Source organism: Podarcis gaigeae (genome assembly GCF_964106915.1).
Source record: "Podarcis gaigeae genome assembly, chromosome: 16".
Lineage (NCBI taxonomy): Eukaryota > Metazoa > Chordata > Lepidosauria > Squamata > Lacertidae > Podarcis > Podarcis gaigeae.
The window spans coordinates 40,292,769-40,310,450 of record NC_139693.1 but is presented as its reverse complement, the minus strand read 5'-3'; the positions used below and the strand labels follow the sequence as shown (position 1 = coordinate 40,310,450).

At 48.4% G+C, this 17,682-nt stretch overlaps 1 protein-coding gene and 1 long non-coding RNA gene across 3 annotated transcripts in view; both read left to right on the top strand.

Annotated features, from left to right (window-relative positions):
- Positions 1 to 403: 403 nt before the first annotated feature.
- LOC310834327 lies at positions 404 to 3,316 on the top strand. The gene is made up of 2 exons (XR_014559191.1): positions 404 to 1,402; positions 1,747 to 3,316. It is a non-coding gene; the product is annotated as an uncharacterized lncRNA (long non-coding RNA).
- Positions 3,317 to 7,661: 4,345 nt separating this feature from the next.
- DHX37 (DEAH-box helicase 37) overlaps positions 7,662 to 17,682 on the top strand; it is a 32,299-nt gene continuing 22,278 nt past the window's right edge. Inside the window, exons 1-8 of one of the 2 annotated variants that reach the window (XM_083716994.1) lie at positions 7,662 to 7,812; positions 8,808 to 8,977; positions 9,782 to 9,894; positions 10,560 to 10,872; positions 12,133 to 12,281; positions 14,404 to 14,496; positions 16,773 to 16,869; positions 17,404 to 17,517. In XM_083716994.1, the coding sequence (XP_083573120.1) occupies positions 7,716 to 7,812; positions 8,808 to 8,977; positions 9,782 to 9,894; positions 10,560 to 10,872; positions 12,133 to 12,281; positions 14,404 to 14,496; positions 16,773 to 16,869; positions 17,404 to 17,517 (1,146 nt within the window). In that variant the 5' untranslated portion in view covers positions 7,662 to 7,715. The remainder of the gene's footprint in view (positions 7,813 to 8,807; positions 8,978 to 9,781; positions 9,895 to 10,559; positions 10,873 to 12,132; positions 12,282 to 14,403; positions 14,497 to 16,772; positions 16,870 to 17,403; positions 17,518 to 17,682) is intronic. The other variant, XM_083716995.1, reaches the window with a different exon arrangement.

Sequence of the window (17,682 nt, the reverse complement as noted above, 5' to 3'; positions counted from 1 at the left end):
TTTCTCCCATCCTTGGTATAAAAACAACAAGCCACACACTAGATTAGTAGCATCCTAGAACTTGAATTTTTGAGAGACAGATTCTGTTCCTTGTGGAGATCAGATCATGTTTATCTGGCCCAGCCCTCATTGGCCATACAGTTTCCCTCAAAACTCACAAGCTAAATGGGATGGCAGTAGCTACCACCAATCTGTTTTTCCAGTGTTAGTCCTTCTCAGAATATGGGCATGACTGAGCTCCCGTTGCTCGGTCCCTGCTTCTGCCAACCTAGCAGTTGGAAAGCATGTCAAAGTGCAAGTAGATAAATAGATACCGCTCTGGCGGGAAGGTAAACGTGTTTCCGTGCGCTGCTCTGATTTGCCAGAGGCTTAGTCATGCTGGTCACATGACCCAGAAGCTGTACGCTGGCTCCCTCGGCCAATAAAGCAAGATGAGCGCCGCAACCCCAGAGTCGGCCACGACTGGACCTAACGGTCAGGGGTCCCTTTACCTTTAACTTAGATTCATTAATTTCAGTGGGTCTACTTAGCTGGATGCTATATGTAATATCCAGTTTCTGGTAATCCAAGATACAGAACCTTTGAACCTGGCCACTTCCTTTTAACTAATCTCTGCAATGACAACTTCTCATTCTCTCTCCCCCCCCCCCCCATTTATGAATTTCATAAATAAGGAACTATTTGATGAAATGCTTCCTTTGTGCAAGGAAAGTTGTTTGCTCTCCTGCACTACCTTATAACCACCTTATGCCATAATCACCCACCCAAATCTTTGACTGTATTAGACATTGACTGTATCAATGTCTTTCTTTAATAGGTTCTCCAAACCATAATTTTGGAGGCTGTATGAATGGTTATGTCTGCATCCTTGTTAACACCAGATCATTCAGAAAGCTAAAGTTGCAGGAGGCTTGGGGTATCTGCACCTTGAGTTTTATGCTGCTTCCCCATCAAGGAGTAACCATTATTGCAGCAGAATAGGATTTGCCAGGTAGTTACCTACCATCTAACCTTCCCCACTCCCAGAGCAACCTTTGACAGATGGGTAGGGTATAGGCAAAGTGCAAAGGCATTAGTTCCTACTTAGGAACCAGGACCGTGGCATCAAAATGGCAACTAAAATTTGAACAAAAATAGAACTTGCCTCTTCATCCAGGACATTATGTAGACATCATAAAGGCAGTACCTTATATATTAATTTTTGCAATATTGGCTGGTCGGGAAAAAATGGTTGATGTTTGTTAATTTATTAAATTTATATCCTGCCCTGCCTCAAAAAGGAGCCCAGAGCGGGAAAAGGTGATAAAAACAATAAAAAGATATTAAAAACCATTCCAACACAGGTGGAGACTGAGAAAGCTCTCCACTTAAAAGGCTTGCTGGAAGTGGAAGGTCTTTAAAGGTAAAGGTACCCCTGCCCGTACGGGCCAGTTGTGTCCGACTCTAGGGTTGTGCGCTCATCTCACTTAAGAGGCCGGGAGCCAGCGCTGTCCGAAGACACTTCCGGGTCACGTGGCCAGCGTGACGAAGCTGCTCTGGTGAGCCAGCACCAGCACAGCACACAGAAACGCTGTTTACCTTCCCGCTATAAAGCAGTACCTATTTATCTACTTGCACTTAGGGGTGCTTTTGAACTGCTAGGTGGGCAGGAGCTGGGACCGAAAGACGGGAGCTCACCCCGCTGCGGGGATTCGAACCGCCGACCATACGATCGGCAAGTCCTAGGCACTGCAGTTTTACCCACAGCGCCACCAAAATACAAGAGACTTCACTTGTCTAAAATTCAAGGGGAGGGAATTCCAAAAATCAGGCGTCACAGCACTAAACACCTGACTCCTACATCGTGTGGAACAGTCCTGATGAGACGGTATCTGCAGAGTTTGGTGATCGATTGGATATACAGTATAAGGGTAGGATGATACTTTACTGACCCACCCAGAAATTGCTTGATGATGAAGGGCAGTATATCGTATACAAATAAGTAAATAATATAATAATCTTTAAATGAGTGCTTATTCCTAGTGTGCTCTGGATTGCAGCCGTAAGCGGCATTCCCACTAGAGATGCAAATCACAGTGGTTAACAGCTAACTCTCAGTACAAAGCCCCTTCACCTCAGAAGGCCCTTTCAGACTCTTGTTATTTTCTAGTGGCTTTCAATCACATGCTGACACATTCAGGTTGCACAATTACAATTTTATTTAGAGTTCTTGCAGGACAAACCTGCATCTCCACAAGGTTGGGCTTTTTCCAGTAAGGAAAGTGACACGACAATAACTTGCTGGACACAACCTCACTGTCAAGCCTTCCTATGAACAAATCGGGACAAATGCTCAAAATAAATAATAGGCATAGGTGTGCACAGCACATTTCATTAGCGGGGTGGGGATGACAAAACAAGTGAGGAGGTAAAAAAAGGCAAAAAGCTAACACAACAACCACGAGAATTAATCAAGAAGCGAAAACGAGATTGTTTTCCTGCAGAAGAAATGACTTATGTCAAGCTAAGCAGAGGGCCAAGGGCAGAATGAGTCCTCCTTGCTTGTGAACTATAAAACACAGCCCCTAACCACCACAGATCTCTTTTCACAAAAGGTGGTGAGCAGAGTTTGGAGGGAGACAGAGCCATGAGACAGATGCAGGCAGCATATGAAGGGTAAGGTGAATGTACAGTTTTGACCACTTACAACCACCACTATCCATCCCCCCCAACCACGACTTCTAGAGACATACACAGGAAGAAGCAGATTTATTCCAGATCCATTCCAGCTTTTTTATTCTGCCCGTGTCTTTCTCTGGCTGTTTGCCTTGATGCCTGGTTTTTCTAAACATTAGGATGTGCCTGGGCACTCCTGCGCATGCCTGTGATAGCAGGTTGTCTGGAAGTACTCACATTATCTTTTATAGTACTTTATTGATCATTGAAGCTCACCATCTTAAAAGTGTGTACAAGACGAACCAGTCACAATGATTATGAAGAGTCAAAAGTAAAGGGAAATATTGCTTGTCTACATGTATAGAAGAACTGAGTGTATACATTTGCTAGTGCAATCCTACCATGTCTACTCAGAAGTAAATCCTATTGAATTAAATGAGGCTTATTCCAAATTGAAGGGGGCTAGGATTGCAATTATTGATTGAACACAGTGGGGCTTAGGCTGCAACCTTAACTTACCTGGGAGTCACTCTTATTGAATTCAACAGGGCATGCTTCTCAGCAGACAGGGTTTATAGGACTGCTCTGTTACTACTGAGCAAAGATATGAACTCATTGTCAAAATATATATGCTGAATTCTGTCCTACATATACACAAGCCCCCCCAAAAAGTATTTACATTTGACTCTTCCTAATAATTGTGATGTTTCTTGATGTTTCTTGTTTAGAGATTTACCTATTCTGCTACAGAAATACTGTATGGTTGAACTAAAGTAGTTCTCAAAGGGTGGGGCAAGAGGGGGTGGCAAGTTTCAGAGTAGCATTTCAGAGTACCATTGTGCATACCTATAGATGATAATAATAATAATAATAATAATAATAATTTATTATTTATACCCCGCCCTCCCCAGCCAAGGCCGGGCTCAGAGCGGCTTACAAGCAATAATAAAAACAAGATGAATGATTACAACTTAAAAACAAAAATAAAATACAACATTAAAATAATGGAACATTAAAATATTAAAATGTAGCCTCATCGCAGGAGGAGAAGGAAAAGGGGGGAAAAAGAGAGGGAGGGAATCAAATTGGCTCCAAGCCAAAGGCCAGGCGGAACAACTCTGTCTTACAGGCCCTGCGGAAAGAGATCAGATCCTGCAGGGCCCTGGTCTCATGAGACAGAGCGTTCCACCAGGCCGGAGCCAGAGTTGAAAAGGCCCTGGCTCTGGTCGAAGCCAATCTAACTTCTTTAGGGCCTGGGACCACTAGGGTGCTGTTATTTATGGACCTTGAGGCTCTCCGTGGGGCATACCGGGAGAGGCGGTCCCGTAGGTACGAGGGTCCTAGGCCGTGAAGGGCTTTAAAGGTCAAAATCAGCACCTTAAATCTGACCCTGTACTCCACCGGGAGCCAGTGCAGCTTGAAAAGCACTGGGTGAATATGCTCCCATGGCAGAGACCCCGTGAGGAGCCTCGCTGCAGCATTCTGTACCCGCTGGAGTTCCTGGGACAGCTTCAAGGGCAGCCCCGCATAGAGCGAATTACAATAGTCAAGCCTGGAGATGACCGTCGCATGGATCACTGTGGCCAGGTCGGGGCGGGAAAGGTAAGGGACCGACTGTTTGATGCGGCGAAGGTGGAAAAATGTCGCCTTGGCTGTTGCTGTAACTTTCCATGGAGGCGCCTCCATGGAAAGGGAGGCGTCAAGGATTACACCCAAACTCTTAACGGAAGGCAATGGCACTAATTGGGCCCCCGCAAGAGAAGGGAGTTGGTCCCTCATCCCCATGCCATCCCGACCTAGCCATAGGACCTCTGTCTTCGAAGGATTTAGTTTCAATCGGCTCCCACGAAACCATCCAGCCACAGCTTCCAAACATCTGGTCAGTGTGTTCGGGGCCGAGTCAGTGTGGCCATCCATCAGCAGATAGAGCTGAGTGTCATCAGCATATTGGTGACAGCCCAGCCCAAAGCTCCGGATAATCTGGGCAAGGGGGCGCATAAAGATGTTAAAAAGCATTGAGGAGAGAATTGCGCTCTGTGGCACTCCACACACCAAGGAGTGGCGCGACGACATTTCCCTCCCCAGTGCCACCCTCTGTCCCCGACCAGAGATAAAAGAGCACAACCAGTTATGGGCTATGCCCTGTATCCCCACGTCTGCGAGGCGGTGGTCCAGAAGATCATGATCGACCACGTCAAAGGCTGCTGACAAATCTAAAAGGATCAGCAGTCCTCACCCGCCTCGATCCAGTTGTCTATGGAGATCATCTGTTAGGGCAACCAGAGCCGTCTCCGTCCCAAAACCAGGACGGAAACCGGACTGAAATGGATCTAATGCCGATGTTTCCTCCAGAAACCTACCAAGCTGTTCAGCAACTGCTCTCTCAATTACCTTACCCAGGTATGGAAGATTTGAAACTGGGTGGTAATTGGATAGGTCTAAGGGATCTAATGAAGTTTTTTTTAAGAGTGGACACACCACTGCTTCCTTCAGTTCCCCTGGGAATGTCCCCGTGTCAAGGGACAAATTGATAATTTCAACCAGGGGGGTCCGCACAACATCTGGACACTCCCTAATCAGCCAAGACGGGCACGGATCAAGGAGGCAGGTGGTGGGCCTACCAACTTGGAGGAATCTATCCACATCAGTAGGGAGTATCCGATCGAAATGGTCCAACACTGGACCTGAAGTCAGTTGAGGGGCCTCCAGTTCAGTCACTGTATCTAAATTGGCAGGGAGGTCACGGCGGAGCAACAGGACTTTCTCCGCAAAAAAACTCACGAATGCCTCACAGCTGTGGGTCGAATTTGTGCTTAAATTTGGTTGTCCTCCTAAGGACGTTATTGACCTAATTATTTTAAAAAGTTATGCCGGGTGAGAGCTAGCGGATGCAATGGAAGCTGCAAAGTAAGATTTCTTAGCAGCTTTCATTGCCATCTCATAGGCTTTCATAAGTGTCCTATAAGATGTTCTTGAGGCTCTGTCACGAGTCCGTCGCCATATTCGCTCTAGCCGTCTGAGATCCCGCTTCATTTTCCGGAGCTCCTCAGTAAACCAAGGGGCCCGGTTTCGACGGGGTTGCAGAGGGCGCTTAGGCGCGATCTCATCAATGGCTGCCAAGAGCCGGTTATTCCAGTCCTCAACAAGGTCATCTAATGAGTCGCCAGGAGGAGCAGGGTTCCGCAAGGCTTGTTGGAATCTATCAGGATCCATCAGTTTTCGCGGACGAGCGCAAATAGGTTTGCCACCCGAGCTGGGGAGGAGCGGGAAGTCTATCTTGGCTTTCAGAGCGTAGTGATCAGACCATGGCACTTCCACAGCAGGGAGCATGATCACATCTACGCCAGCCCCAAAGATCAGATCCAGCGTGTGGCCTGCTTGATGAGTGGGGCCCAAAACAACCTGTGAGAGCCCTAGTGTTGCCATGGAAGTCACTAGATCCAGAGCCTGTGAGGAGGGAGCGGCATCGGCATGGACGTTGAAGTCTCCCAAAACCAGTAGGTTTGGGAACTCCAAGGCCTAGCCTGCCACCACCTCCAGCAGGTCTGACAGGGTGGCTGCAGGTGCGCTGGGTGGTCGGTACACCAGCCAGACAGCCAAGCTCTCCTTGGTGCCCCACACGAGACCAACACATTCAATGCGGGAGATCGCAGATCATATATCATATATCGCATAGATATATGATCTGCAGGAAAAGATTGTGATGATTTACATATACCCTGCCCACCTGGCTGGGTTTCCCCAGCCTGTCTGGGCAGCTTCCAACATATCAAAAAACATAATCAAACATTAAACCTTAAAAAGCTTTCTTGTATAGGGCTGCTGTTTAAAGGTTATATAGCTGCTTATTTCTTTGACATCTGGTGGGAGGGCGTTCCACAGGGCGGGTGCCACTACCAAGAAGGCCCTCTGCCTGGTTCCCTGTAGCTTTGCTTCTCGCAGGGAGGGAACCGCTAGAAGGCCCTCAGTGGTGGACCTCAGTGTCCGGGCAGAATGATGGGGGTGGAGACGCTCCTTCAGGTCTACTGGGCTGAGGCCATTTAGGGCTTGAAAGGTCAGCACCAACACTTTGAATTGTGCTCAGAAACATAGGTAAAGGTAAAGGTACCCCTGCCCGTACGGGCCAGTCTTGCCAGACTCTAGGGTTGTGTGCCCATCTCACTCTATAGGCCGGGAGCCAGCGCTGTCCGCAGACACTTCCGGGTCACGTGGCCCGCGTAACAAGCTGCATCTGGCAAGCCAGCACCACCGCACACGGAACGCTGTTTACCTTCCCACTAGTAAGCGGTCCCTATTTATCTACTTGCACTTTGATGTGCTTTCGAACTGCCAGGTTGGTAGGAGCAAGGACCGAGCAACGGGAGCGCACCCCGCCGTGGGGATTCGAACCACCGACCATGCGATCGGCAAGTCCTAGGCGCTGAGGTTTTACCCACAGCGGCACCCGCGTCCCTCCGCTCAGAAACATACTGGGAGCCAATGTAGATCTTTCTAGTTGCCACATTCTGGATTAGTTGCAGTTTCCGGGTGACCTTCAAAGGTAGCCCCACGTAGAGCGCATTGCAGTAGTCCAAGCGGGAGATAACTAGAGCATTCACCCCTCTAGCGAGACAGTCCGCGGGCAGGGAGGATATATAATATTTCAAAATGAAGGCAAGAGCATCAAGCGATACTGAGGACAATCCTAGTTGTGTTTTCCAACGCAGCTTCATCAATTGAAAATTCGGTGTGGCGCGAGCACATTTTTCTTCTGCGAATGCGGCCCAGAAAGAGAGTTTGCGAAGGACTCCTCAAGCAAGATGAGCAACGAGCAGCTCCCCTGCGAGCATCGGGGAGGGAGCAACGGGCACCTGAGCTTTGGCCTTTATTTCTGTATGGCAGAAAGCACCGCGCCACGCGGCACAGCAATCCCGCCCTGGGCGCTCCATTGGCGACCTCAGCGAGGCCCCGCCCACGTGAGTGGTGCCCGTTCTCGCGAGACTGGCGGCCCCCTGGCTCGCGGGAGGCGGAAGCGGCGTCTGGCGGAGCGCGTGGCGAGCTGCGCGCCCCGAGTCGCCCCGATGGGGAAAGCGCGCCAGAGGCGCAACTGGAAGGCCCGTCGCCCGGAGAGCCGCGGCCCGCGGGGCCCCCCGGAGCCCGTGCAGCTGGAGCTGGGCGGTGAGTCGGCGCCCCCGCAGGGAGGGGCTCCCCGGGGTCTCCCCCCCCCGCCCCACCCCCGGGAGGCTCGCCTGGCGCCTTCCTCTCATCTGCTTAGGGCCAGGCAAAAGCGTCCCTCTTCTCCCAGGCCTGTGGCTGGCTAAAGAATTCTGGCCTTTTGAAGCAGCCTTTCTCCCCCCCCCCCGGCCCCCAACTCCCGTCATCCCAGACCACGAGTCTGCTAGCTGGGGGTGGGGCGTGGCTGTTGTTGTTTTGCACTGGTACTGTGATGTATATGTTTGTGCTTTCGTATTGTAAACCACCCTGTGATCCTCAGGCGCTTAGAAATGTAATAAATTATTATTAATAATACAGTGGTACCTCTGGTTACATACTTAATTCGTTCTGGAGGTCCGTTTTAGGCCTGGAGTGAGAAGCCTCAAGCCTGAGGGTGAAATGTGACCCTCCAGGTTCCTGTCTGGCCCTTGGCTCTCCCAACCCCCGTTACTGGTCTTACTTCAGACACTCCTGGAGTGTCTTTGCCTGGCTGGACTGCATCCTTGAATTCTGATAATGCGTCCTGCTTGTCTGGTTGGGAGGATACAAAGGGCTGTGTGTGTAGAAAGTAGCCAACTGTGCAAAGGCTAAATTTGTATTCATTGCTACACCCACCTTTAAAACTGCAAGAGGGGAGAGTGGTGTTGTGCTCAGGTCCTGCTTGTGTGCTTCCTGCAGTAATCTGGCTGGTCACTGTGAGAAAATACCGGTACTGGATTAGATGGACCACTGACCTGATCCAGGAGGCTGTCCTGATGTTCTTATGTCACTAAGCTGAACAGGGCACACACTGGAGCAAACATGCACAAGATTGTGCTGAAAATACTTCAAGCTGGGATGGGGAACATGTGTCCCACCAAATGCTGCAGTCCCAGCAACGTCTGAAAGGCCACAGGTCCCCCCACTCCCCGTTTCAATATTGTGCTGACCAAAACAAGCCCTTCTTTCTGTTGTTCCAGATGAAGCCATTTCAAAAGGGGTGGATGAGAGTAACGCCCTGGTCCTCCCATCACAGAAAACCAAGGATAAAAAAGTAACTTCTGAAAAGGCCCCAGAAAAGAAGCCGCTGACCAAGAAGCAGAAAAAAATCCTGCAGAAGGTTTTGGAACAGAAAGCAAAGAAGGAAAAGGTATGTTTTGGAGTGTGGAGGCCAAGAGAACACCAAGGAGACATGTGGCCCGCGGCATCCTTTGGGAAGGGCTGGGAGTATCCGCTGTCTGAAACCCAGGAGAGCTCCTGCCAGTCAGTGTAAACAATATTGAGATAGATGGACCAGCGGTTTTAGGATCATACAACATAAAAGAAAAATAGGATAAGGCAGGAAAAGGAAATCAAGCAAACATTGGTATTGGTTTTTAAAGATGCAATTTTTAAAATAATGCCCTGCTAGAATGTAAGCAGTTCTGGGTGAGGAGGAACCCAGTGGAGCTGGCATCTCAGTCGAGCCCCTCTGCCAGTCTCTCCCCCTGCTCCACTTTTTGCAGGGTGAGGGAAGTTCTGTGGCATCACAGCATATACAAGGCACTCTTCATTTTGCTTCCCACTGTATTTGAACTGTTAGGAAAATCTTACACACCACCCAGTATTAGCGAGGCCTGTATTCACACCGTTCATTTGAAGCATATGATACCGCTTGGCGTTCCCCAAAGAATCTGGGGAGCTGTAGTTTTTTAAGAGTGCCGAGAGTTGTTAGAAGACCTTCTTCCCATCTCAGAGCTACAATTCCTAGAGTGCCCTGGGAAGAGGAGTTAACTCTCCTCTTCCATTTTTGAGAACTGTAGCTCTGTGCAGGGGGGTCTCCTAGCAACTCTCAGCGCCCTTAACAAACTACAGCTCCCACAATTATCTGGGGGAAGCCATCACTAAACAGTGCTATCCTAGTGTGAACGCCTCCTAGGGCAGACTTGCTTCAAACAACTCTTTCTAATCCTAGCGAGCGGAGTTGCTGAGAAAGCTGAGTGAAGTCCAGGCTTCCGAGGCCGAGATGAAGATGTTTTATACCACGTCCAAAATCGGGACCGGGGACCGGATGTACCAGCCTAAACGGTAAGTTCTGGGTACGTCCAGATTCTTGCTCTTGTTGCAGTGTGGACATACTCTTCCCTTCTTTGGCCTTTTTGTGATTCACAGCAGGTGTGGGGTGTTCTCCCCCTGTAGCTTCCCTTGACATCTCCAGCTTTCAGAGTGCATCTTCTTAGCTGGTGTCTCTGGTTCTATAAAGCAGGATGGGCAGCCTGTAGCCCAGGGGCTGAATGCAGTCCCTGCCTCGTTCCATATGGTCCTCCAAATGCTGCAGAGAGCTGGAGGGGTGGGGAACAGAGAGAGAAAGTGAGGGATGGGTAGGGTGGAGAAAGATGGGGGGACACACACACACACAGAGAGACGGGAACAGAAAGAGACGGGTGAAGTGAGAAAGAGTATGTGTATGAGAGGGAGATGGCACAGAGGGTGTGAATAAGAGAGTGGGGATTGGAGAAAGAGGGAGAGAAACAGACAGGGTGGCAAAGAAAGTGAGTGAGGGAGTGGCAGAGAGAGAGATGCAATGCTGCAGACTCCACCCACTTCTTGCTCCAATTTCCTCCACATTTGGCTTTGGCTTGTGGCCCCTGACAGAAAAATAGTTCCTTATCCCTGCTGTGTTGCATCTCACGATCTTAGATGTGCTTTGGGGTGGACTTGTCTCGTGTGTCAATGTGACATGGGTGTTTCAGGGCAATCCAAGAAGTGAGTGCCATTCATCCAGAAAAAATTAAAAGCGTCGGTGGTGCAAACAGAAAAAGATGCAGACCTGAACTGGAGTCTGAAGAGGAGTCTGAGATTTCCTCAGAGGAAGAGGAGGAAAAGGAGCCAGAAGAGCAGGCAGAAAGGGCAGCCCCAGAGGTTCCTAGCACTATCCTGCTGCCTGCGGAGCCAAAGAAAGCCATTGCATCTCCACCCAGCACACCGAAGCAACATTTTCATGCTCCCAAGCCATCACTGGGGCCTACTGTGTTCATCCCAGTGGACAGATCCCCCGAGATTCAGGTCAGTTTTGAATGCAAACAAGCCAAAAATGCACCCTGTTGCATCACAAGCAGCAGCAGCAACAGTGGGTCACCCATGCGAGATTCATGACACTTTTCTCTGCAGAAGTGCATGCAGATTGCATGCACAAAATGCCTTTTAGTATTTGTGTTAACAATAAACGGGATGTTTTGAGATGTGGAATCTTTTGATTTAATTGTTCTTGGGCACATTATATTTGTGACCTTGGAGCTGGACAGATGCTGAAGAGGAGGTCAACATTTGGACCTAAAGAGCTCATATTCATTTATTTAGTTCAGGTGCCCTCCAAAGTGTTGATGGACTCCAGCTCCCATCAGCCCCAGTCAGCATGGATAGTTAGCTGGAAAGATGGGAAATTGTAGTCAACATGATCTGGAAGGCACCTCAGTGGCTACTGCCTGTATTGGTGCATATATATCCTGTCATTCATCCACATGCACTAACCAGACTAGGCCCTGCCTAGCTTTATCAAGGTGTCTACATCACGTGCCCTCAGACTTGCCCGTCTCACCATTCAGTATGGTGAGGGAAAATTTTCAACTTCTGCATACGGATGTGAGGTGAAATTCTCCTCATTACATGGTCAGACAATGCTGAAGACCAGATGGCATGCCCATCTTTGGCCTCTTAAATTTCTTGTCACAGAGAGGAGAATTTCCCCCTTCACACTTGAACCCCTGGCAGAGATATAGAGAAACAGGAAAGCAGTTTTTTATTTATTTATTAAAAAAGCCTCTCTGAAGGATGGGACAGGCAGCTGTTTCACCAAGTGGTTGTGATTATTGTTTATTTCATTTAATATATGTCTCCCACTTTTCACCACGGAAGCTTACCACTTGTGTATCCTTTGGTAACACTCTGCCAAGTAATGAGGTGAATTTTACCTCAGATTTATGCACTTGCCTAATGTCAGAAATCTGACATTACCCACGGTTGTTTAAAATTCTTGGGCATGGCAAAAAAACTAGATTACTGGTTTCCTTAGAGGATTAAATTCCTATTGCAGTAAGATACTGCTTGTATGTTGATTCGTAGGGCTGCAACCCTAAACACACTAACTGATAATTAAGCTCCACAGAACACAGTGGGACATACATCTGTGTAAACATGCAGAGGACTGCACCCTAAGCTTACACCACTGGAAGTTACTTTAAATTAATTGTTTGATGCCATTTTAATTCATTTTAAATCAGTAATTTGACCCTTTGCCTATGTAAAGATGTAACTTTGCTTTGAAAGGAAGCCAGGCTGAAGCTCCCAATCCTTGCCGAAGAACAAGTCATAATGGAAGCCATCAATGAGAACTCTATTGTTATCATATGTGGAGAAACTGGCAGTGGGAAGACCACGCAAGTCCCTCAATTTCTCTACGAAGCAGGATATGCCAGGTATTACACCTTTTAAAGAAACACCACTTATTTTATGCCAAGAGGAAAAAATATCATTGTTCCTAGATTTTGGTGCTTTGACAAGTTGCCTTCTCCTTCGCCATGGAGTTCCCTCCAAAAACAATAATTGTACCCTGACAGTGATTGGCTGAGCTGGTGTGATGGCACAGAATCTTCAGGTGTTCAGGGGGAGCTAGTAAACCCGTTTGTAGCCCAGCTTCTGTGCTGGAAAAGAAAGTTGTCTGTTAGGTTGGGATTATAATCTTGCCCACAGGAAGATTGCAAACTAGAAGGAGGTCCCAGGATGCAGGATATCTGAGCAGCAAGGAGGCCAGAGCAAGGGTGATAAGTAGGCCGTGCCATGGGAAAGAGGAAAGGGAGAGAAGGGCGTGCAGAGAGTGAGGCTGAAGGAAACTTGTGAAGAAGAGGAGCAAGTGAAGGGACCAAGCAGAGAAGGGGCTCTGAAGGTTTATAGCACTTAAAGACAGGAGAGGCTGTATGCTTTGGAAGGGAAACAGGAATGCTAGGCGATTCCAGAAATGGCTGCTTCTGCATGCAGAAGGTTGCAGGTACAATCCCTGGCACCTCCTGGTAGGTCTTAGAGAGAACCCAGCCTGAATTCCTTTAGAGCTGCTGCCAGTCAGTATAGACATCACTGAGTTCAGTGGACCTTTCTTAAACATAAGGCCGCTTCTTATGTTTTCTTTGCTCAGGAAGCAGACTGGTTTAACTTGTTGCCCTGGGACTGCACACACTGGTCTCAGCTCCCAGGAACAGCATCATGGCAAGGGCAAGTGGCACAGCCAGTGAAGGAGCAGATGCCACAACACTTGCTCTTGTCTTCTCTCCCCATTCCTTTTCTCTTTTGTGTTGTGCCTCTTGGATGTTGAGTCTGGGCGGGGACTTTAAATATATGTATATCACTATGAAGATTTCAGTTGCTTTTATAAATGGCCTGGGGCAAAATAAGCCTGGAAAGCAGGGAGCAGAGGAAATAATATCTGGTGGGGTCTTGCAGTTAGAAAGAAGCGGAGAAGCCAAAGATAAGAGAAGCCTGGGGCTGTGCACTGTAAGCAGAAAGGAATTGCGCAGGCAAAGGGTGGCAGAGGGGCCTGGTCCAGGGCAAGAAAGCAGAGCATCGCTGTGCCTAGACAGCCTGGCCCAACCAAGTGCCCACCAGATGATGGTGGATGACAACACCCATCATCCCTGACCGTTAGCCGCACTGACTAGAGCTGATGGGGGTTGTAGTCCAGCAGCATCAGGCTGGGTAAAGGCTGGTATTGGAGAGTGAAACTCATCAGTAGTGGCTTCTACTTTTGGCATTGTGACATACCAACATTTTTGTGCATTTGTGAGAGTCAGTGTGTCACAGCCATGAGGGTAAATCTCAAACATTAATTTGCACTAGTCAGCCAGCAGTTGTTGCTGTTTTGTTTCTATCCCAGCCTTCCTCCAAGAATCTCAAGGTGGCAATTACATGCCTCTCCCCCTCACTGTTTTGTCCTTGCAACAACCTTGTGTTGTTAGGCTAAGAGACATTGATGGCTGAAGATCACCCTGTGAACTTCATGGCCAAGTGGGGATTTGAACCCTGGTCTCCCATGTCCTAGCCTGACACTAACCACTGCACCTTCTTTGGGTTCAGGCTGTTAGTAAGATACAGTGGTGCCCCGCAAGACGAATGTCTCGCAAGACGGAAAACCCGCTAGACGAAAGGGTTTTCCATTTTGGAGGTGCTTCGCAAAACGAATTTCCTATGGGCTTGCTTCGCAAGACGAAAATGTCTTGCGAGTTCCTGCGGGGTTTTTTTCCCTCCCCCCCCTTTTCCCAAAGCCACTAAGCCGCTTAACAGCTGATCCGCTAAGCCGTTAAGCCGCTTATCAGCTGATCCGCTAAGCCACTTATCAGCTGATCCGCTATGCCGCTAATAGCGCTAAGCCGCTAATGGGCTTGCTTCGCAAGACGAAAAAACCGCAATACGAAGAGACTCGCAGAACTGATTCTTTTCGTCTTGCGAGGCACCAGGAACAGGGGTTGTGTTGCAATATGATCTTCTCCCCCCCCCTCCTTTTTTCTTTCCTTGCTGACAGTAATAATCTTTCGTTCACTGCTCTTGTAGGCCTGGCGGCATCATTGGAATCACAGAACCACGGCGTGTGGCTGCAATTTCTATGTCCCAGCGTGTTGCAAAGGAGATGAACTTATCACATAGGTAAGCATACTTGCACAGACTCCAGAAAGTGTGCTTTAGATCAGCCTTCTCTCCAAGTGTTTTGGCCTACCAACTCCCCTTGGCCCCAGCCAAGGTCTGTGCCTTCAGCCAAGTGATGGTTGGGGGAAGCCTCTGCTTCAGATGACATCAGAAAAGGAGTTGAGAAACCGGGAACAAATGTTGGCCAGCCCACTGTTGGGACGTGTTCAGAACTCAGGAAAGTGAGCTGTCACAAGGTGGAGCTGCTCATTCACTGCATCCCACTTCTGATTATTCCCCTGCTCCTTGACCAAGTAATAAAGTCACCCCATATCCTGACATCAATCACTCTGCATGTTCCCCCTTCTCCACTGCACGTCATTGGCTGGTAGAGTTGGGACATTGTGAACAACATGGGGCAAGTCTCAGTATGCCTACCAGAGTACAGAGATGCTGTCCTGTGTGAGATTTGTTGCCACCAGCGGGTGTTTTTACTGGGATGGTTTTTCTCAGGGCAGACCCCAGCCATTTAGGAGTCGGGGTCTGAGCATGCATAATAGGTGCTTTCCTTCCTGGCTGGAGTTCATACTCTGGCTCAGTGATCATCACTTGACCCACCTCTAACTCCTCTCCTGCCACATGGTACCCATGCTCACATACAGTACTTGCTTTGATTTATACATAATAGCTCTGATAGGGCACATTATTAGCTGTAAAATGGCAATCCACAGAAAAGTATACCGTATTTTTCTGTGTATAATGCTAGGTTTTTTTCCTAAAAAATAATGTCAAAAATTTGGGGACATCTTATACATGGATACATCTCCCCCCATTTTCTTAAATCAGAGTCCCCCAGAATAGGGGGTGTCTTATACATGAGGGCGTCTTATAGACGGAAAAATACGGTACATAGTGTTTTCTTAGCATAGCTAGTAAATGAAAACTGTTGATTTGTATACTTGTTCTTAACCAAAAGGCCGAGGAGCTATTGAAACCCAGTGAGTTTTTTAAAACAGACTCATAATGGCAACCGCTGTGCAGTTGAGCTTCCCACCTCAGTAGACACTTGTGTATTCTAGTGCCCAGCATACTTCCATTCTAGAAGTCTAGAAAGCCTTAGAATGTGAATGGCTGTTCCTGCTTCATAGAGGACTCCCATGAAGGTGGGACACACAACAGGCCAGAAATACATTTCATACTGGAAAATGCTCCTGCCTTTCTCCTACCACTTTGCAGTGCCCAGGGAGACTGATAAAACGAATGTCTCGCCAGAAGAATTGAGTTCCAACCCAGGCAGTGCTCCTTTGGTTCGGTCAGCTTTAGCTGGGGTCTGATGAAGCAGCAACAGCCTTGCTGCAACCCACCTGGGATGGCCTTGTGCCCCATCTGTGGGCCCCAACCCACTGGCTGAAGGCCATCTGTGGTCCAACTCAAAATGCTTGGCTACACAGTGGGATGTGTTGTGGGCGGGATGTTGTGTCCATGGGGCAGGCAGCTGTAGCTATAAGGAGGAGTGAGTTAGAAGGGGGTTGTAGCCAGGTCCCAGCGGTGTAACAGTTCTCTTCGATCTTGAAAATGCAAATGCCATGGGTCTAAAATATTTCAGTGGGTCATACTTTCAAACACTGGAAAAGAGGACAGAGAGGAGTTATGATAGCCATCTTCAAATATCTTAAGGGCTGCCACATGGAAGAGGCAGCAAGCTTGTTTTCTGCTGCTCTGGAGGGTAGGACCCCATTCAATGGACTCAAGTTGCAAGAAAGAATCCGACTAAACATCGGGAAGAACTTTCTGACAGTAAGAGCTGTTCAGTGGTCCAGACTCCATCAGAAGGAAGTGGAGTCTACGTACTTCACTGGAGGTTTCTAAGCAGAGGTTGGATGGTCATCTAGCATTATGCTTTTGCTGAGATTCCTGCATGGCAGGGGGCTGGACTAGAGGACCCTTGGGGTCCCTGCCAGCTCTACCATTCTATGACTGTGTGTGGTTCTAGAGCAGGGGTCAGCCACCTTTTTCAGCCGTGGGCCGGTCCACCATCCCTCAGACCTTGTGGGGGACAACTATATTTTGAAAAAAAATATGAACGAATTCCTATGCCCCACAAATAACCAAGATATGCATTTTAAATAAAAGGACACATTCTACTAATGTAAAAACACGCTGATTCTGTGGGCCGGATTGAGAATGCGATTGGGCCGCATCTGCCCACGGGCCTTAGGTTGCCCACCCCTGTTCTAGAGTGCTGGTTTGTTTGATGTTGGGTTGATCCCAGAGTTCCTTTCATCCTCTGTCCTCAGGGTGATTTCATACCAAATCCGTTACGAAGGAAACGTGACAGATGACACCAAAATCAAATTCATGACAGATGGTGTGTTGTTGAAGGAAATCCAGAAGGTATGGTGGTGGTTCTTCCTTTCAGAAACGAAATGCAGCTGTGCCTATGTAATGCTACTTTTTAACACGTTGACATACTTTAGACGCAGCCAGTTCCCCCCAACCTGCTGCCCTCCAGACTTTCATTATTCTGGCCATCTGCCATGTTTACTGAGGCTGATGGGAGTCGGAGTCCAAAAGATGTGGAAGGCACCAGGTTGGGTTTAGGGTGACTAAGAGATAGCTCAGGGTGGAGCTGAATTGGTTGGGTTGTCATTGACTGAGTCACTAGGCAACAGGTCCCCCCCGCAAAAAACCCCCCGAATTCAGATTCAGGAATGAGAGAAGGGTTTTGCACTTCCTTGTGAGGTCCTCAGAACCATGTTCAGTTTGAAGAAGTGGCTTAGGGGCATAGATGTTTTTGATTGCCACTCCCATCAGCCCAGCCTGCTTAGACTCCCCCTTAAAGATCAAATCAGTTGATAAGTCTGGTTGAATTTTGATGTGTGGTTGTGGTGTTCCTCATACACCCACCCACCCTTTTGGTCTTCCCAGGATTTCTTGTTGACCAAGTACCGGGTCATTATTCTCGATGAAGCTCATGAAAGAAGCATCTATACGGATATCCTGGTTGGTCTTTTATCACGCATTGTGCCACTCAGAGCCAAGGTAAGGAGGGAAAGGGGGGTCACGTATCAATAGCATTCTAACATTTCATTATTTTGGTTTTTACAAATACAGTCCTACCTCGGTTTACAGACACTTCAGGTTGCGTGTTTTCAGGTTGCGCACTGTGCCAAACCCAGAAGTACCGGAATGGGTTACTTCTGGGTT